Source organism: Musca autumnalis, unplaced genomic scaffold (genome assembly GCF_047663935.1).
Source record: "Musca autumnalis isolate F117 unplaced genomic scaffold, ASM4766393v1 scaffold_1, whole genome shotgun sequence".
NCBI lineage: Eukaryota > Metazoa > Arthropoda > Insecta > Diptera > Muscidae > Musca > Musca autumnalis.
Genome location: NW_027411644.1, coordinates 261,135,943 through 261,157,582, shown reverse-complemented (window position 1 = coordinate 261,157,582; position 21,640 = coordinate 261,135,943). Strand labels below are relative to the sequence as shown.

General features: G+C 35.7%; 2 protein-coding genes across 46 annotated transcripts in view; both read left to right on the top strand.

Moving 5' to 3' along the window:
* Window positions 1-21,640, top strand: part of tmod (tropomodulin) — a 484,472-nt gene that overhangs the window by 356,534 nt on the left and 106,298 nt on the right. For 2 of the 45 annotated variants that reach the window (XR_012409099.1, XM_073961003.1), the window contains exon 1: window positions 10,433-10,971. The exons of 40 other annotated variants lie outside the window; for them this stretch is intronic. Coding sequence is in view for 1 of the 5 variants with exons in the window: in XM_073961003.1 (XP_073817104.1) it covers window positions 10,966-10,971 (6 nt within the window). In the remaining 4 variants the exon portion in view is untranslated. Of the gene's footprint in view, window positions 1-10,408; window positions 10,972-21,640 lie in introns of those variants that run through there. 3 more of the 45 variants (XR_012409097.1, XR_012409074.1, XR_012409098.1) reach the window with 2 other exon arrangements.
* LOC141389477 (uncharacterized) lies at window positions 10,431-14,951 on the top strand. The gene is made up of 2 exons (XM_073961005.1): window positions 10,431-11,214; window positions 11,578-14,951. Exon 2 carries the CDS (start codon window positions 14,417-14,419, stop codon window positions 14,939-14,941), a length of 525 nt encoding a protein of 174 aa, XP_073817106.1. The 5' UTR covers window positions 10,431-11,214; window positions 11,578-14,416; the 3' UTR covers window positions 14,942-14,951.

Sequence of the window (21,640 nt, the reverse complement as noted above, 5' to 3'; positions counted from 1 at the left end):
ATAGTTCGGGAACGGAAAAATGGAAAATACGTCAAAAAAAACTGGAACAAATGTCAAAGTCGGCGTATCAGCCAATCAGACGCCGGCAACCATGTTACTATTTTTTTACTCGCCCAAATTTGTCGTGTAAAAAGTTTTTAAAGAGAGCGTCATTCAGCGCCATTTTTGTTTAAAGAGAAATGAACATTTTACAACTTTTTTGTGTACGGGAACGCTTTTTCGAGTAAAATGTGTAAAAGTCGTAAAAATTGTAAAAACTTTTTAGTTCTGGAACACAGCTATAGTAACATGGTTTCCGCCTTCTGATTGGCTGGTTGGCCGATTTGACATTTGTTCAATTTTTTTCACGTTTTTTCATTTCTTCCGTTCCCACACATTTTGAAAAAAGTTATATGTATATCACCAATATTTTTGAAAATTTAACATAGCTGAAGCCAAGGTTTACCCTTTTAGAACACGCGACTCGTGATTGTATATTATACAAATTAAATACTTTTGGATAAAATGAAATGTTTTTGGACGTGGCAAAAAATATTGGTCTTAAAAGATAACTTGCGATGAAGCTGTGGCTATATTTATGTTAAAAAATTGGTGAAAATGGGTTGAAGCCACCATGTCTTTTTTTATTATCTCCATATTTGTGAGTAAACCACACTTCTCTCGAGTTTCTTGTCAAAGTAAAAGCAGAAGCAAACTAAATAAGGATCATCTCACTAATGTATTACTTTTCAAAATTTCGTCTGCTTCTACCATTAAATGATGCTGACATTTTGAAGCCAGATTTACAGTGTTTTTTGAAATTTTCTTCTAATTTCATTCCGCAAACAGGTTTTTTAAAAAACCATATATAGGATTGTAGTACTTGCGATTCTGAGTTATTTGATAGGAATATTGTGAATGTAGTCTGCACAGCTTCATAAAAAACTGCATCCAAATGCAAAAATTTTGTGTGAACAAATTTCTAAAAATCATATTTTTTGGGCCTAATTTTAACAATTGTTATTCGATTTCTTCGTAATTGATTGCACATGTTAGTTTTTTACGTTCCTGATCCAATAAATCATTTCCCGTGAAAATCCATCTGCTAAAACGCGAGTTACATGAAATTCCAAAGTAGAAAAATCGTCTAAAATTGTTTTTGGAAATATCGCGTATTTTATCGCGTTTTCTGCGGTTCGTTTCCACTGCAATGAAACAACTAGTACAGCATCTTCGTTTTAGCGGAAACAGAGATTTGAAAACTTCACTTATAAGGGAGCTACATTCATTTTAACTCAAAAAATAGTGTGTGATGCTACATCCACGGTTCTTGATTGATCGCCTTGAAATAGATATATATCTATATAGATTTTCATGGTGAACACTGATATCGGATGCGGACAAAAATTGTATGCACTTTGCGCAAATTATAGATATTTTATAGGTTTTTTAATGCTAGGATGCAACCGATGCTACATCTTAGCCTCCAATGTAAATTTCGAAAAATATATATAAATTAAAAGATATGGTCTTGCTGTACATAAACATCACATGCGGACAAAATGATTTTAATAATTACGCGATTTACACGTATTTTAAAATGCATATAAATAAAAATAGGTTATTTGACATCTATTTCCATTTCAGAAGCTTTGACATATATCCCCATCAACCCAATTAGCTTCCCTAATGGTAAAGCTTTAATATGAATGTCAATAAAGCAAAATCCGTCTATTTTATTGGGAGATATAAGCAAAATGAAGGAAGCATTCCCATAGATTTTTACAATATTTTCGACTACATAATGCATGTCAAAAAATATTTTTTCAAACAAAAATTATTTTTTTTGACCAAAATATGTGCTTTATTTGGCTGTAACATCGAAACTATAACACCAATCTGTGTGATTGTAGTCTCATTTGATTCGCCGTGAAGTTTTGATCAACAACAAATTTTTATGTAATTTTATGACCACTAAATGGGCCTTAATTTTGAAAAAAATTGACTTATATTCAATAATTTATCAATTTTATGTACATTCCGCGAATTCTGTGTAACATTTTGCAGGTATTATGCAATCTACTCGCTGAAGTCACTTCGAGAGAACTTTTTTGTAACAATTGCGCTCTTTAAAATAATTAGCGTTTTTATAATATTTTCTTTCTTAAAAAGCGAAATAAAAGCGCCATAACTTTTGTCCGCAACAACCAAAAATTGGCTCGCGACCAGATTCGTACTGCCAATTTTTTTCTTAACCTACATATCAAAAATCGTTGATGTAGCGCGAAAAAAATTATCCTTTTTTTCTGAAATGGAATATGAAATAATTGGCAATATTCCTGATATGTATCTCATTTTTCGCAGTTCGCTCTTTTACTACTTTTACCATTTCTCTAATTAATTTTTTGAGTTACCGACAAAAATTGCTAAAATTAAAATGCTTATAAACTAATTTTTCGGTAAGTTAGCGACGAATAAAAAGTATTCGTAAAGTTCTACAGATGGGTGCTGTCAACTTTTATTTGAAATTTTCATTCATAATGTTGCGTTTTAATTTTGCCAATATTTGTCGGTAACTCAAAAAACCAAAAAACCACCCATTGGCCAAAAATAAAAAAGTGAATGTCAAATATTTGTTGCAGCATTTGGCAACTCTGACAGCTATGACATGGACCCTTCTAAATATACATATGTATGTCCCGGTCCACACTAGAGTGAATTTCATTAAAAAATTTCATGAAATTAGGTGTTCTTAGGTTGAATTCCCCACTACAGTAATTTCATGATTATACTCTTCTATGGAACTCGATCTATAGACGCATAATTTCATTCAACATTTCAATGAAATTACTCTAGTGTGGCCCGGGACTATATTAGTTTTTGTTTCATTCGAACGCGATCTTCTTTAGAATAGCTCCAAAAGTTGGAACATTTGACTAGTATTTTTGTACTGAGCACAACTTAAATTTTAAGTGCAAGTAAATATATTCAGAATATCGCGAAATTAATATGAATTACAAAATATTATAGTGGATTTTGAAGGACAAGGTAGTAGCTTAATTTTCTTTAAAAAAAGTGTTTTAACGTGTTGTGGAATTCCAGTGCACTGTATATCTTCGTAGTAATGCCATTTCGATCAGATACATAAATTTGACCTAAGGTTTTAGTCATGATGCCCACCAGTGCCCACCTCGGGAATAATTTTCATGGGTTTAAGATTATTCAATATTAATATCAGCTGCCATCCAGTGCCAGACTATAAATGGTGGGTCGCTGACTACAGCTGCCCTAAAATAGGGTTTCTATGGATATATTAGCGTATAACTCTGTTATTTGGCCACCTACATTAATGCTTGGTTTACATTTGTCGTCATTTCGTGATTTCGAAGACGTTTCGTGATTTCGCGCGGAATCAAGCAAAATTTATCATGATTTCGCATACAAAAATGAAATCATCTCATTTCGTGATTTCGGCGAAATCAACATCGAAATCACAGTACACATGATATACAACCCTTAGTTTGCCTAAAAAAGTACAAAAAGTTGCAACACTTTTCACGTATCACAATAAACAAGGTAGATGGTAAATTGCTGCAACAAAAAAATTAGTATCAAAATTTGTAAGCAATGTGAACAAATATTAAATTACTATATGTGTGTTCGTTTACTCAAAATTTGTACGAATTATTTCTGGATGTTGTTCGTTTACTCTACAGTGCAATGCAAAAGGCCTTTGTCGTTTACAAGAAGTTACTGGACTTGTACGAATTTGTACAAATTATTGAGTAAACGAACACACCTTATGTTACAATGCTATTTTTCATTGTGTTCCCGTACTTTTTTAATGGTAATGTTAGAAAAGAGCGAATTGTCAAAAATTGCTTCGGCATACGAATTTCTTAAAAAATGCGGGAAGGGAAAAATGACGGAAATTGCAAAAACTCCAGCAGAAATGTCAAAATCAACGTATCAGATATCGTATTTAGATGCCAATGAACATGCTGATAGTTTCTACTAGGCCAAAATTGTATGGCAGATAACAGAAATATGTCGCAGTTTCTGAATACAGCTTTTTTCTATCAAAATTTATTATAATGTCTCATTTTTTATTTTTTCATCTATTAGTACTATACACAATTAATACGATATATAGATAATTTTCGAAATAAAGTTGTAAAGTTCTATATTGTCGTATATTTTTAATGACTAATTCAATTTGCAACAACTTGTTTTGAAAATTCATGTTCGATCAGCTGCGCGTATGCATCTACCTTGATCATTGTGATATGTATAAAATCAACAAAAAAATAAGTGTAACCACCGGGATGTATTTCAGGATTTCGTGAAATCCAGTGGATTTTAGAGCGCAAGTGTAAACTTGGCATAACATAACTGGCATCAATGGAAGGTGAAGAAATCTTCTTCTAAATTTGCCTTATGTGGGAGGTTCGTGATTTGCATTTCAAATTTTCATAGAACTAGAATCCAGCCCCTGGCCTACCTTCTAGATTATAGTACTATGGTACATACATCATTTTTTAACTAATAGTACGTTTACATATAATCGGATTTAACAAACCCACTGGGTGTCAAACTTCAGTTACATTGTGTATTTTAGTAATTTTACGTTTACTTAATCCACTCGATTTCAACTGTCAATTCCATTGATTAAACGTCATTTGACGTATACGCAAAGGAATTGACAGTTGAAATCGAGTGGATTTCGTAAATATAAACCAAGCATTTGTCAAAAAATCCTCATAAAGAAGGTTAACCCAACAAAAAGCTATAACATAAACATAGCCTAATAGTACGTTTATATATAAGCGGATTTAACAAACACACTGGGTTTTAAATGTCAATTCCTTTACATATACGTCAAACAAATCCTCATGAAGAAGGTTAACCCTGCAAAATGCTATAATATAAACATGGCCTAAAATTGGTAAACTTGGTTCTTACCCTGCGTTTACAAATGACAGGATAGCTGACTTCATGTATTTGAGTCTAAGTTTGCTAATTAGGGCATAAATAACGTTTTCCAAAACTTACCCATAATTTAACGAATTTATTTTATTTTTGCGATCTAAAGCCACAGTTTTGGCTTCCTCTCATTCCCTCGATGTCGCTCTGAACGATAAGCTGTGATTGTCGTTCCATAATTGGCGCTTATTTACCATTAAATTGGTTTTTACCCCACTTCTTTGAGTCCTTTACGAGGGAATTGTCTGGAAAAGAGTTTCGTAAGAGCCATTTCCATCTTATAAATCGGTAGGATTGTTGTATGCAGGTAGTAGACAGGAAATAAAAAAATAATTTCGTTTTTGTACAAAAAATTGGCATAACGGTACACGAAAAAAAAATAAAGGTTTAATATTTTGAAAGCCTTTATTGCACAATGTCTTTGTGGGCGGGGTAGGCATAATTATGTAGGACTTGTTAATATTTCTATTTTCCAGACAATTCCTTCGTAAAGGACTCAAAGAAGTGGGGTAAAAACCAATGTAATGCTAATGCCAAGTTTACACTTGCGCTCCAAAATCCACTGGATTTCACGAAATCCTAAAATACACCCCGGTGTTTACACTTATTTTTTGTTGATTTCAAACATATCACAATGATAAAGGTAGATGCATATGCGCAGCTGATCGAACATGAATTTTCAAAACAATTTATTGTAAACTGATTTAATCGTCAAAAATATACGACAATATAGAACTTTACAACTTTATTTGGAAAATTATCGTAAAATTATCTATATATCGTATTAATTGTGTATAGTATTAATAATATGAAAAAATAAAAAATTATTTTATCGTTGAGACATCATAATAATACATTTTGATAGATAAAAGATTTGTTCAGAACCTGCAAAATATTAGTACTTGCAGTAGTTTTTCCGTTTAGTGCTAAAAATGCGTTCCCGTACTCCGAAATCTAGCAAGACTTGCACTTCTCTTTAAACAAAAATAGCGCCGAATAACACCCTCTTCTCCTGTTTTCTGTCATAAAATTGTGTCCTAGTAGAAACTAGCAGCAAGCATGTTCATATGTTCATTGGTATCTAATATTATAGCTGATACGTTGATTTTGACATTTCTGCTGGAGTTTTTGCAATTTCCGTCATTTTTCCGTTCCCGTATTTTTTAAGAAAATTTGTATGGGGAAGCAATTTTTGACAATTCGGTCTATTTTCTAACATTACCATTAAAAAAGTACGGGAACACAATGGAAAATAGCATTGTAACAATGTAATTTAACATTTTTTTCACAATGTTTACAAATTATGATATTAACATTTTTTGTTCCAGCAATTCGCACATCTACCTTGTTTATTGTGATACGTGAAAAGTGTTGCAACTTTTGGTACTTTTTTAGGCAAAAGCAAGGTTGTATATAATGTGTACTGTGATTTCGATGTTGATTTCGCTGAAATCATGAAATGAGATGATTTCATTTTTGTATGCGAAATCATGATAAATTTTGCTTGATTCCGCGCGAAATCACGAAACGCCTTCGAAATCACGAAACGACGCCGAATGTAAACCAAGCATAAGTTTACATTTACGAAATCCACTCGATTTAAACTGTCAATTCCATAGCTCAAACGTCAAATGAAATCTCATCTGGATTTCATTTGACGTTTCACCTATGGATTTGACAGTTGAAATCGAGTGAATTTCGTAAATGTAAACATAGTATTAGATTCAAAAATATGTACCATGGTAGAATAATTCATAGGTAGGCCACAGCTAACAGCTGATTACAATTTTTTTCTTTTTATGGCTTCTTCTGTCAAAAGCAGGGTTGACATTTCTTACTGTTGTTGACATTATACAATAATAAAGGTAGATGCATCGGTGAATTTTTCCAACAAAAACTTCACTGTAAGATATTATCTTAAAATTGAGAACAAGGACAAAAAATTCTATTAGCATTGGCAAAATTAAATTGGTTAATAGTGATACTTGCGAAATAACGATTTGTAAAATATTGATTATAATTGAAATTTGTTCTGAAAGTTCGGGAACGGAAAAACTACAAACATTATAAAAATTCTAGCTGCAATGTCAACGTATATGCAAATCAGATGCCCGCAATCTTGATGTTTGATAAACTTGTCAAGTAGAAGATAATAGAAGCGAATGACATTTTTGTTTTCACTGTTGTAAGTTTGGATATAAATTTTGCTATTTTTGGAAGTCTTTTCTAGCAGTACTGGAGCAGACTAAATATTCTGCAACATAGCTAGTGTCTTTTATATTTTACTTTATTTGGTGCTTTTATCATAAACTGTGAAGTTCTAAAATCCATATGTTTTTGTAAAATCGGCTAACTATGCAGATACATCTACCTTTATTATTGCTGCATGCCATTTGACGTTTTACGCCATGGCTACAGGGTTGTGTTTTTCAGCGATTTTCATACCTGGCCCACCTATAATTTATTGTACCATAATATGTACCATTGAAGGACATATGATACCAAAAATGGATCAAAGTAACCGATTTCTAAAATACATAACAATATAGCTTCGTTCCAGTACTTTTTTAATGATAAAAGTGTCAAAAGAGCAAACTGTCGAAAATGAGTTCCACATAGACATTTTTCCAAAATGTACGGGAACGGAAAAATGGTAGAAACGTCAAAAAAACTGGAACAAATGTCAAAGTCGGCGAATCAACCAATCAGAAGCCGACAAACATGTTGCACATTTTTGGTCGACCAAATTTGTCGTGTAAAAAGTTTTTGTTCAAAAAGAAGTGAACATTTTGCAACTTTTTTGGTGAAAAATGTACAAAATGTGTTTTTTTTTTAGTTCTGGAACGAAGCTTATATTCACGTATTGTGTATGAAAATTACCTTTAAGTAAACTCTACTTATATCGTTCTTAATTATGTGGCCAGGTCGATTTATACCTATTTTAATAAATCGTAGTTTCTTTCGTATAAGCGAGGAGGAATTAAAACATGTTTTGGCTTTATTTTTAAGAGCTTACCGAGTACTTTATTTACAAATTTTATTCCATATAAATATTCAAATATTTGGAACGTGGCAAGTCAAATACTTTTTAATACGCTGTCGTTCTTAATTATATGGTCGCTACTGTATGTATGTGTTAGTAAATCAGGATTGTATTTGAAGACAAATTGTCTGGTGTAAACGCCTAGTTATTCCCTTCAACGTGCCACTACGTACTGCAATGTTCACATTAAAGCTTTTGGCGAGATTACGTCCTTTATGGAGATTTATGTGAAGTTTGTACAATGGAATTGAAGACTTTAATATACTAGATTTACTAAACCTAATGCAATGTAAAAGGACTGTAACAGAGTAGCCCCTAATGCTAATAGCCCGTTTCCACGGTACGTCGTTCGTTCTCTATTCGTTGTTCGACCCATAACTACGAATAAATTACGTATTTCCCCACACAAAATTCTATGAACGAACGACGATTTTCCTACGTTGTTCGATTAGAAATACTCTCTGAACGACGAATAAGTATGTCCCATCCCTAAAGGGCTGTTTACACCATCTATCAATGTCATATGAGCTGTCATTTCTTTCACCCATTCGACATTCTCTATGTTTGTCAAAATTGACGTCATCCATACAACTTTCAATTTGTGCGTTCATACCTACAAGTGTTATTTTCGTATGACATAACCTATAAATATAAAAACAGCTGTTTTTGTCATTGTTTACATTTATTGCTGAGTTAAAAATTTGCGCAAATTTTTAATTTTGGTTGAAGGAAAATGAATATCTAGCATGTTTGATGTGGTAGAATAGGTTTTTGGGGTTATAGAGGCATTCATGTCTTGCCACAAAGCAATAATTTCCAACACTGCTCCTTTCGACCAATCGATCTACAAATAACATTATAAACACCCTTTATTTACTTTTCTAAATACTTAAATATACATAACTTTCCATTTTCTTTTTTAAAAGATTTTGTTTTTCAATTTTTTTTTTGAGAATGCCAGAAAACAGCTGATAAATTTATGTTTACATACGAGAATGCCGTATCAAATAGAGCGCTCCCTAAATGAAAAATTTACATATGAGTTGCCAAATCATTTTGATAGATGAAAATTTTCATAGTGGTCACACTATGTGTACAACATTCGCAGGTAGAAAATTTGACATCTCATACGACATTGATAGATGGTGTAAACAACCCTTAACAAATGAGAGAATTTATCGAAAAAAAATAATTATGACATGTCTAAATTCAAAATTGAAAAATTTGCTGAAAACACAACAATTTTTAGAAAAAAGGAAAAAGATGAATGAAAATTAATGAACTAAACATTTTATACGGCTGCAGAAGGAAGATGATTGTGTTTCCTTCTTAATTCCACACACATTTCTTGTCTATTAGTTCAAAATCGCGTAAAAAATAGAAACAAAAAGGAAACAAATAACTGAAAGTCTGTATACACAAACATTGTTTTGACATGTCTCTCTCTCTTTAATTTTGAAAATAGAAACATATAAATATATATTGAAAATACAAAATTATTCAGAATATATGGAAAAAAAGGAATAAAATGTTGGTAGTTAAATATAGAAGATACATTTGAAGGAAAGTCTATTGCTTTTCCTATTCATTTAATTTATATTTTATGTGTTTTCGGTTCAAATTTTCGTGAAAACAAGGAAACAAAATTAAGGAAATTTTGTTTATGTTTCTGTTAATTACGAATGGTGTCGTGGAAACGGGTTAATTCGTGTACGTCGTTCGACAGGCGAACAACGTAATTGAAACGCTCGTGTGAACATGACATAATGCTTGGTTTACATTTACGAAATACACTCGATTTCAACTGTCTAATCCATAGGTTAAACGCAAGATCTATTTAACAGGTCACGTAAGTAGCACAAATACAACTCTGTTTTGGGCAAAAATTCTTCAATATGTCAAAATTTTTGTTTACGTTTTCATACAATTTATTCACAATAACAAAAAATTTGACAGATTGAAACCAATCAGCTGGCCGTTTTACGCCACCTTATTATTTCATCATGGTTAAACGTCAAATGAAATCCAGATGAGATTTCATTTGACGTTTGAGCTATGAAATTGACAGTTGAAATCCACTCGATTTCAACTGTCAATTCCATAGCTCAAACGTCAAATGAAATCCAATTGATTTCAGATGAGTTTTCCTTTGACGTTTGAGCTATGGAATTGACAGTTGAAATCTCATCTGGATTTCATTTGACGTTTAACCTATGGATTTGACAGTAGAAATCGAGTGGATTTCGTAAATGTAAACCAACCATAATGTATCAACAACCCTGTCTCAATTAAAGCGAGGTTTTCAGTAAACATGTTTACTCGTTTCAATTCCACGAGTTCCTGTTCAAGAGCAACCGATTTAAAATATTTGGTATCAGGTACTCGGTTATCTCCATTTTCGTTGGGTTTTGTTGTTTTCTCTTTTGTGCACTACTTCAGTTGGATTTGTGTAATTTGAGTGTGAGTGCTGCGCGAGTATTTTCGTCCGTCATATTTTCTTCTTTTACCGAAAAAAAGTTGACAAGCTATCGAAGTAAAGGCACAAATAACAACAAAAGCATTTATTAATGAATTAAACATTCCATAAAGTATTTATTTAGTTATAAAGACACAAATTATTATTTACTTGCGTGTTCAGTATCGAACTCATAAAAACTCTTCAATTCATCATTTTTGTTGTGAAGAAGAAAATCGAAAAGAATTAAAGAACGTCAACGCCCAAATATTAATTTTTCTACAAAGAATATTTTCTAATATAAACGAAGTTTTAAAGTGCAATATTTTTTACATAATTCCTCAATAAAAACCCAATATAAAACCCCAGTTGGATAGAAACCTGAATAAAAAGTGAGATTATCTCCAACAAGAAAAGAAAAAAGAAATCGGAAAAAGGTCAATAGAACAAGCAAAAAAACACCATATTCCAGTGAAGAAGTTAAAGAACAACAAGAAGAAAAACAATGGAGGTTAGTTAACGTGGAAAAGAAATGTGTTTTTCCAATTTCTTTTAAATAATTTATTAACAATTTATTAATTAAAGTTTGTATTGTTATTGTTTTCTTTATTCCTATGTTTCTTTTGTATGGCGACATAAAGTCCCCGATAAAAAGAAGAAAATTATTAGGATTACGTCAGTTTTGTGTTTTTATAATGTTGTCCCTTTCTCGCTACTTTGTCGTACATAATAAATAGGGTTCTTTCGAGAGATAGTGCTGTTTTACATTTAAGCGACTTGTCTTACGATTTTTTGTCTCCTCTTTGCTCATCTTCGTAAATTTCACACACAGGGTTGCATTTTTTTGTAACATGGTACCAAGTGTACATTTTGTTAAAAATACTTAATGTAAAAAGAAGGTATTTTATAAAAATATGTTATACAAATTTTAAAATGCTTATAACAAATAATCATTTTATGCTTTAAATGATTTTTTATGCACAAAATTCATTGCAAAACTAAATTTTGTTTCAATTTCTCTTACTATGTTTTGCAACTCTACCTAACAAGAATAACCACCACAAAGAGGAGACAAAAAATCGTAAGACAAGTCGCTTAAATGTAAAACAGCACATAGAAGAGAGTGTGCCAGTTAAAGTTGTCATGAGAATTGCCGGATAAAAACATAACATCGATGAAAATGATGACGAACGAAACGATGGGGTTGATGTTTATGGTTTTGTACTATATGCCAGTTTGTGTTGTTGTTCTTGTTTTTTTATTCCGACCCGCTGTTACTTTGGTTTCTGTTTTCTCTCTTTCTATGTTATTATTATTGTGCCGCAATGAAGAAGAATACCATGTTTATATTAGGGTGTACATAAATGAAGTATGAAGTATAATTTGGGGGTATGTTCATTTCCTATGTAGGAATTGGGGATAAATACGTTGCATCCCCAATCATTTCCACTTAAATATTGTTTACGAGCACCCGTCCGATTTGTGTAATATGTTTGTCATAGGTTGTCAGACCTTGTGATGCTGATCGCAACGATCTATAGACTTTCGGGAAGAAGTCCATACTTCCACCATCGGGATTTAGATGTCAATTTCCTATGGAGGAACTGAGGCTGAATGTGAGGTTTACATATTTTCTGGACATTCCCAGTCATTTCGACTTAGGAGCACCTTTCGGGTTGGGTTGAAACTGCTATGTAATGCTGACCACAATGATCTATGATAAGACCAAATACATTCCTGATAATTTGGAGTCGATCTAACTTTGTCCGCTAATCTGTCTGCACAAATCAGCAGATCAGCACAAACACATACCTAACATTAGCCCGCTTTTGGAAGGTCATGATCGTCTGGTCCTGGGGGACTTTAATGCGCATGATGAGATGTGGCATTCGGCCCTCGGAAACGACAAGAGAGGTATAGCGCTGGCTGAGCAGATTGATAGCTCTACGTTTTGCTCGGTCAATGAGGACGCCCCTACCAGAATTAGAGGAGCGTGTCACAGTTCGCCAGACATAACCATCGTGTCACCTGGTCTGATAAGTGAGTCACCTGGCAACCCGTCATTTCCCTTGGTTCAGACCATCTCCCCATAATTGTCTCCATCAGCAGACCACCCGATTTCATCACCTCCGAACGCCGCACATTCGTCAATCATGGGAAAGCTGATTGGCCGAGTTTCAGAGAGTTCACCAATCACCGCTTCAGAGAATTGCCCAATCCTTCTGATTTTCGGGTAGCGGAAAGGACGTTCCGAGACATCATCAATGCTGCAGCCGCTCGCCATATACCTGCTGGTCGAATACCCGAAGTAAGACCAAATTTCCCAGCAGAGGCGACGGGATTAGCAAATGACCGTGATGAGCTTCGTCGAACCAACCCCGACGACCCCAGAGTCAGGGAGCTGACACTGGAAGTTAACAGGCTGGTCGGCGAACATAAGCGGAACAAGTGGTTAAATTATCTGAAGAGTTGCAACATTGGAGTCGGTATAAGTAGATTGTGGACAACGGTTAAGTCACTCTCGAACCCCGGAAGGAGGGATGACAGGACCTCAGTCACGTTTGGCGACGTTACGTTGACTGACCCGAAGAGGTGTGGTGTGCAAGTTACTTCAAACGACTGTTTGTCGAGCACCCCGAGAGTGACAGGGAAAGAGAAGAGTGTTACGTCGCATTAGATCTCTTCCTGCCGAGGATGAACCACCACAGTTTACAATGGATGATGTTGCGAATGCCATCAGGAACGCTAAATCATCCAAAGCGTTGGGCCCTGACGGAATTTCCAGGGTAATATTGAAACAGCTGGATGAGCCGGGAGTGGAGTATCTCACGAAAGTTCTCAAGCTGTCGCTAGCCACCCTTATTTTCCCGAAGTCTGGGAAATGGGCAGGGTGGTCCTGCTATTGAAGCCAGGCAAGGATGCCAGCAAAGGTGAATCGTACAGGCCGATTTCGCTTTTGTCACCTGTAGCGAAGACCCTTGAGGCCTTAGTCCTTCCCAGCATTAGAAATAGCTATCAAGTTGCCGATCATCAGCATGGATTCCGTAAGCAGCACAGCACGACAACAGCGCTGCACGCCACCTCCCCTCATATTTGTCGAGGACTCAACCAGGAGCGGCCGTGTGATAGAACAGTGATGGTGGCGCTTGACTTATCAAAACCCTGTCAAGGACTCCACGCTGTTCGAGGACATCGAGCAGACAACCCTCCGGCCAAGTCTGAAACGTTGGATAATCAACTATATGTGTGGTCGCCAGTCGTATGTAGAATTCAGGAAGAAGAAATTCAAGCCCCGTAGGGTGAAACAGGGAGTTCCCCAAGGAGGGGTGATATCTCCGGAACTGTTTTCCTGTATTCCGCCCCCTCCAGTGGGCATTGAGATCGTAACGTATGCGGATGATTGTACGATCTTGGCGTCAGGTACCCACCCTGATGACATCTGTGAGAGTCTGAACTCCTATTTATCCGAGCTTACCACCTTTTTCCACGCGAGGAATATGCAGATATCCACCACTAAATCGACGGCCACTCTGTTCACCACATGGACGGCGCAGTATTGAAGAGAGTTGAATATAAGGGTCGATGGTAGCAGAATTCCGACCACAAACTGCCCCAAAATTCTAGGGGTTACATTCGACACCACTTTCACGTCGTCCGCGCATGCCACAGCTATCTGCGATAAACTGAAATGTAGGAATAAGGTCCTCAAGTCCCTAGCCGGCAGCACTTGGGGTGCAGATAAAGAAACCTTGTTGGCCACGTATAAAGCGATAGGTGGGTCTGTGGTAAGCTATGCGGCGCCAGTTTGGTCCCCGAATTTATGTGACACGCAGTGGGATAAGATTCAAATTTGCCAGAACGTCGCCCTGAGAACAGCAACAGGGTGCCTCCTCAAATCTACAGTGGACCATCTACATGAGGAGGCAAAGATTCTTCCAGTACGACAATATAATAAGATGCTATCGTTGCAGTATCTTCTCTGGTGTTACCGTGAGAGCCATCCCAATCACCATCTGCTGGCCACCGATACACCCAGGCATATCAAGAAGGATATTCATGCTCTAGAGACGACGGTCCAACAATATAGGAGAGAACCTCTAGATCAACAGGCATATCAGGCAGGTTTGAACAGCATTCACACGGACACAGTTGCTAAGACCATAAGCAATTATTGTGTGAATGCAGTCATCGGAGCACATCCTCCATCTATCGCAGCTGAAGAGCGTCAGCTGCCACGAGAAACCAGAGTAGTTTTGGCTCAATTACGATCGGGATATTGCAGTCGCCTAAATACCTTTTGGGCGGGAATCGATCGCACCGTGCAAGACATCTGCCCAGTATGCGGCATGGGCCCGCACGATACTAAGCACCTATTCAACTGCCCCGCCAAGCCTACTCATCTGACTCCAGTGGATCTGTGGTTACATCCCATCGAAGTAGCCAACTTCCTGGAACTGGAGATAGACCCAGAGCCAGATTGAACAGGAGAACGAACATACAAACATAATAATAAAACACTGTTACAGCAACAACAACCAGTAGAACGCAGACCGCCAGCTGTCAATTAAAACCCGTAGAAGCGGTTTCAATTCCCATTGATCCCGAATTAACAGCACAATACCTAACGCAGGCCCCTACAGAAACGCAGCATCTGTTTTACTGACGCTGCATTGACTAGCTTGCAGAATTTGTGAATTTGGACATAGAGGAACCAAATAACTGAAACGATATACAAACTAAGATGTATGCGTTGCTACAACAACAATAACAACTGATGAGCACGATAAATTACGAATCTAACTATTCGATTGCCCAAATCGTAGATTTTAGGGGCTGTTCGAGGATTGTATTGATTTTTTCACCAAATGTGTCCTTGTGATCCTGTTTGTAGCGATATCATATTTTTCACAGGCAAGTTCATTTTACCTGATAGTGGCCCAAAATATCTGAAAAATCTTATGGTCATTAATTAACTAAAATGATCTGAAGGCACTTTAATTATCGAAAGGAAGTGGCCGACTTTGGTCCACATCATAATATTTCTCTCAAGCATAAATTAATTTCGATAATGGTCTTCGGAGAACAACTTTGAGTATCTTCAACTCAAAACTTCTTAATGATGAAATTATGCCTTTCTTAGTAGGCTTATGAACCTTTTTTTTAAGTTTTTTTTTCTAACAATTATTTCTTTCAATAGCAGTCCTAATGTTAACTAAAACTAGTTTTCACTTTTTCGCCACAAAAAAACATGGAACCCACGGAGTTTTACAACTCCTTTTTTATGCATGGAATTTGTAGTTTTGAGTGAGAGTTTTTGTTGTGGTACAAGAAGATGGAAGTTTTGGATAATAACACTTTCTCTCTTTGTCACAGTTTCAGTGCGAGACATTACAATAAACCAAATAATAAAAAATACCAACTTTATAAATTTGTTATTTGGTCAAGAAATGCAAAAGAACTTAAAAAATGAATAAAAGTGCGGTTGAGCATAGCCAATAAACAAAAAACAGACTCGTAAACAAAAACACAAAGTGTCATTTCCCACAGAACACTTTGCTACATTCATTTTACTTCCTACCCAAACCACTAATGTTTTCTTTTAAACAAATATCCTGTTTATGTTAATATTCGTGCCATAAAGTCCTGCTGTTATGTAAATTTAACAGAGCAGCCTTAAAGCAATATTTACTTGAACAGCAACACACAACAAAACAGTTTTTCTAAATTCAATATGTATAACGTCATCGCCTTTAGTCATGGGTAATTTTTGTTCAATATTTTCATGCGGCTGTTGTTACAGCTTCACACAACAACACTTGGTATCATATCATGCCAAGAGTGTTTTAATCATCGTTATTATGTCACAAATAGTTGGTGAATGCGTGCCGTTTTCAATTTGTTTTTATAATTTTTTCCACACTTGCTTTTCTTAAGCTTTCTTTATACATAAAATATAATGGAGTCTTTTCACTATATTTTTATTTTGTTGGTCGTTTTTTTCTTGATTTTTTTTCGTATTCAAAATATTTAGCCATAAACACCCAATTGATTAATTTCCCTATCTATTGGAGTTTGATATTATGCAATTTTTGTAAAGCTATCATCCAGCAATCAATTTTGGAGTTAATATGTAATTATTTTTTTATTTGCATAAATTATTTTTTAATAACAGACTTAATTACTGCAGCCAAAAAAGGCGTCTACGAATAATATCTTACAATTTGCCTGGGTATAGTTTCCATAAATCTTTAAATGGTGCAATTATTTTTTTTTTTATATATGTGCATATGCATATAGCACCTGTTCAACAAAATAGTAGTAACTCAAAATATGATAGTTGGACAAAACACAGTTGATATACAAGTAGTGACTCTGAAGACATGAAGAGTGACATAACGGCATTTTTTGACAAAAGAGTAGACAAAATAATGTGAGATTTTTACAATTGGCGAAGTGGATCATTATTTATCATTATTTATCCTTTTTTTAACAAAAAGTGAAAATTTAACAATTTTGTTACCATCCTTTTGGTGGACAGTTGCGATATGTGTATTTATATGGCAATATTTATTTACATATATACAGTGTCGGCCAAAACTAAAGCACCCCATCAGTATTTTTTTTTTTAAATGGTAATTTTTTTAAGAAAACAATGTTGTAAATTTGTTTTATATTTTTCTTTTTATTCATCTATGGGCCATTATTATATGTGTTCTTTTACTATCTGATGGATTTGAAAACGCAAAATAAACCAATTTGGAGGCATTAAAAATATAATTTTTACAATGAAAGTTAATTCAAAGAAGCTCCTCCGTGCAATTCAATCTTCACTTTTAACTTTAAGTTTACCGGAACGCTATAAATCTGTTCGGTAAATTCAAACTATAACAAAAGAAGACTTATAATAATGGGGGTATATCCTTATTATTGGAAAATACAAACATATGGAATTCAAAATTTAACAAACAAAAGTAAAAATTTAAAAAACATTTTAGGTCGCAAATATAAGCGGACAAAACTAAAGCCCCCCAAATTCGAGGTACAACAACAACTATTGAAATCAATATTTCGTTGCGGGTCCTTTATTCTGGATGGCACAATCACATCTTTTAGGTATAGAGGATATTACGTTATTAATTATTGCAGGCGATATTGCTTCCCAGGCTATTTTTGCGGCTTCAAATAAATTTTCTTTCGTTTTTTTGATATTTTGCCTGTAAGGGCGAAGATCATTTTTAATGATTTTTCATTAATTTTCTCGTTTAGAGTTAAGCTTGATGATCGGAAATTATTTGCAAGTGAAAAAGGAAAGCCAAGGACTCGAACCCACATAGTCACCAAATTACGTTACCTGGTTTCATTGGTGGTAAAGCAAATCTTCGGACGTATCGACTATGTAATGGCTTCTCTGTCCTAGAACTTATCGTTTTTCAAATGCAAATGTGTTTTGTACATTTACGCGGATACTTGGCCCTTACGGTATTTAGAATGTAACCGTTGCCCATTTGATCTACACCTTATAACATCCGAATCCTTTAAATTCAACTAAGATTCATCAGAAAACGTCAATTTTTTGATACCTCCGTTCAAATGTGTCTTGGCGAATTTAAGTGTGGCTTTTTCATTTTTTGACGATATGAATGGTTTTTATTTGCTGGTCGTCGACCGAATAAACCTGCCTCTACCGCTCTTCTGTAAATCGTTATTTTTCTAATTTTTAAATCTAAGCGACTTTGTATTTCACCAGAAGATGTTGTAGCATCATTTTTGGATGATTATGAACAATATCGGGTAATGTTTTGATACAGCCCCCTTATAGCGGTTTCTTCCGATTTTCGGTATTTTGAGGATTTAAGCCGCATTTTCCTACTGAGTTAGCTGTAATTTGGCACTTAGGGTTCCTAGTGGTCACAAAACATATCCACAAAAGATCGTGGACCTGGGTCCACGTTTGGGTATAGCCCCCATATAACGGTACCTCCCGATTTTCAGAATTTTGAGGATTTAAGCAAAATTTTCCGAAAATTAATTATTTCGCTGAAATAATAATTAATTTAATATCCTATATGATAAGGATACGCAAAGAAATATCATTTTCAATAGTTTTTGTTGTACCTCGAATTGGGGATGCTTTAGTTTTGTCCGCTTATATTTGCGACATAAAATGTTTTTTGAATTTACACTTTAGTTCATTAAATTCTGAATTCCTTATGTAATAATCAAGATATAAATAAATAAATAAATAAAATTTCTTAAAATAATTATCATTTTCAAAAATTTACTAATGGGGTGGTTTAGTTCTGGCCGACACTGTTCGATAACTCTGTAATGGATAAACCGATTTATTCGCAACTCTGCTCTTCGTAATAATTTTTGTAAACTTAAATCAAGTTTGAACATGCACCATATCTTTTCACTCCTTCGAGTAACCCACCCCCTTCCAGATTTAGATTACTTTCGAAGAAAGACTATATAGGCCAATTCCTTCGAGTACCACACACAAAAACAAAAAAAAAATCAAAAAGTGCAGTTTAAGATCACCTCTTGGTTCACGTTGTTCGAGGACATCGAGCAGGAGGGTTGCTGCCAAGTCTGAAACGTCGGATAATCAACTATATATGTGGTCGCCAGTCGTACGTGGAATTCAGGAACAAGAAATCCAAGCCCCGTAGAGTGAAACAGGGAGATTCCCAAGGAGGGGTGATATCTCCGGAACTGTTTAACCTCTACTTTTCCGGTATTACGCCCCCCCCCCCCCCACATGGTATTGAGATCGTAACGTATGCGGATGATTGTACGATCCTGGCGTCAGGTACCTACCCTAATGACATCTGTGAGAGACTGAACTCCTATTTAACCGATCTTACCACTTTTTTCCACACGCGGAATATACAGATATCCGCCACTAAATCGACGGCCACTCTGTTCACCACATGGACGGCGCAGTAAAAAAGAGAGTTGAATATCAGGGTCGATTGTAGCAGAATTCCGAACACAAACTTCCCCAAAATTCTAGGGGTCACATTCGACACCACTTCCACGTCGTCCTCGCATGCCACAGCTATCTGCGATAAAATGAAAAGCAGGAACAAGGTCCTCAAGTCCCTAGCCGGCAGCACTTGGTGTGCAGATAAAGAAACCTTGTTGACCACGTATAAAGCGACAGGTCGGTCTGTGGTACGCTATGCGGCTCCAGTTTGGTCCCCGAATTTATGTGACACGCAGTGGGATAAGATTCAAATTTGTCAGAATGCCGCCCTGAGAACAGCAACAGGGTGCCTCCTCAAATCTTCAGTGGACCATCTACATGAGGAGGCAAAGATTCTTCCAGTACGACAACATATTGAGATGCTATCGTTGCAGTACTTGCTCGGGTGTTACCGTGAGAGCCATCCCAATCACCATCTGCTGGCCAGCGATACACCCAGGCATATCAAGAATGATATTCATGCTCTAGAGGTCCAACAATATAGGAGAGAACCTCTAGATCAACAGGCATATCAGGCAGGTTTGAACAGCATTCACACGGATGGAGTTGCTAAGACCATAAGCAATTATTGTGTGAATGCAGTCATCGGAGTACATCCCACATCTATCGCAGCTGAAGAGCGTCAGCTGCGACGACAAACCAGAGTCGTTTTGGCTCAATTACGCTCGGGATATTGCAGTCGCCTAAATTCCTAGAGGGCTTGAATCGATCGGACCGTGCAAGACATCTACCCAGTATGCGGCATGGGCCCGCACCATACTAAGCACTTATTCAACTGCCCCGCCAGACGTACTCATCTAAAACCAGTGGATGTGTGGTTACATCCCATCGAAGTAGCCACTTTCCTGGAACTGGAGATAGACCCAGAGCCAGATTGAACAGGAGAGCGAACATATAAACATAATAATAAAACACTGCTACAACAACAACTACAACAACCTCTTGGGTCGTTTTGAATTTTTGGCTATGTAGATATTTAACTTATCATATAGGTACGAGTACGAGTCATCGGCGATAAGACCTCTCGAACACAAATATATAATTGTCGAAGACTCATTCGAGTAAATTCGGTATAATACCTACAAATGCCTAAAAATTTACGATGGATACTTTTGAAAACTTCAATTGTCATTTTGGTCCACCACTCCTGTCATTGCTTTGTTATTTGTAAAGTCATATGCTGAGTGTATTTAGCTGTCGGCAAAGTCGACTGGGAGAAATTTCCTCCCTTCAAAAAGAAACTTATTTTTCTAAAAATTTATAAACAAAAAAATGGAATATGTGAAAATTTTGCAGTTACAGTTCGCAAAACAAAAGCACTTTTGAATCGTCGTTAAACCACCTTTCGGATCGCAATACAGAAAATGGTGGAAAAATTCCAGCGTTTATTGTTGAGAAGCCTCTCCATACTCAACTTGTAACTATTTGGTGTAGTTTATGGTCCGGCGTGGTCATTGAACCTTACTTTTTCGCAAATGAGTTGGGATCAACAGTTACGGTGAGAGATGATACAACAACATGACGCTACGTGGCCATCGAGATCCTATGATTTAACTTCTACTTCAACCGCCTAGTGTCGATTCAAGACCTCAAGAAAATAATTCGTGCAGCTATCAACAAATAGGGTAGCCACTTTGCGATTTGGTTTTGCAAAATTTCTTGAAAAAAATTTGGCTTGTATTATTTTTCATTATTAACGGCATACCTTCCTCTTAATTATGACATAAGTATCCTACCTAGAGGAACCCAAGTTTAATTTATTTTGGTGAGATCGTGTCAAATTTCTAGATGGATACTGGGAATATGTTCCATAAAAATAATCATATTATTAAAATTGACATTTGACATTTATTCATATTTCATAATTTCAAAGTCCGAGGACCACATTAAAGAAATTAAGTGACAACTAACAATTATTATCTATATTAATAAAAGAGTAGAGTGACTGATTCACTGACTGACTGACTGACTGATTGATTCATCAACGCCCAGACGAAACGGCTGAAGCTAGAATCATGAAATTTTGGGTGAGGGTCACTCTTGGTCCGAAGGTGACAGATAAGGCTTGGTTTTTGGAAATTCGAACTGGAAGGGTACTAAAAGTACTAAAAGGTACTAAATATGGTACCGTTTGTATTTGGCGAACCGGTAAAGCTAGAACTTTGAAATTTGGAATGAAGGTCACTGATGG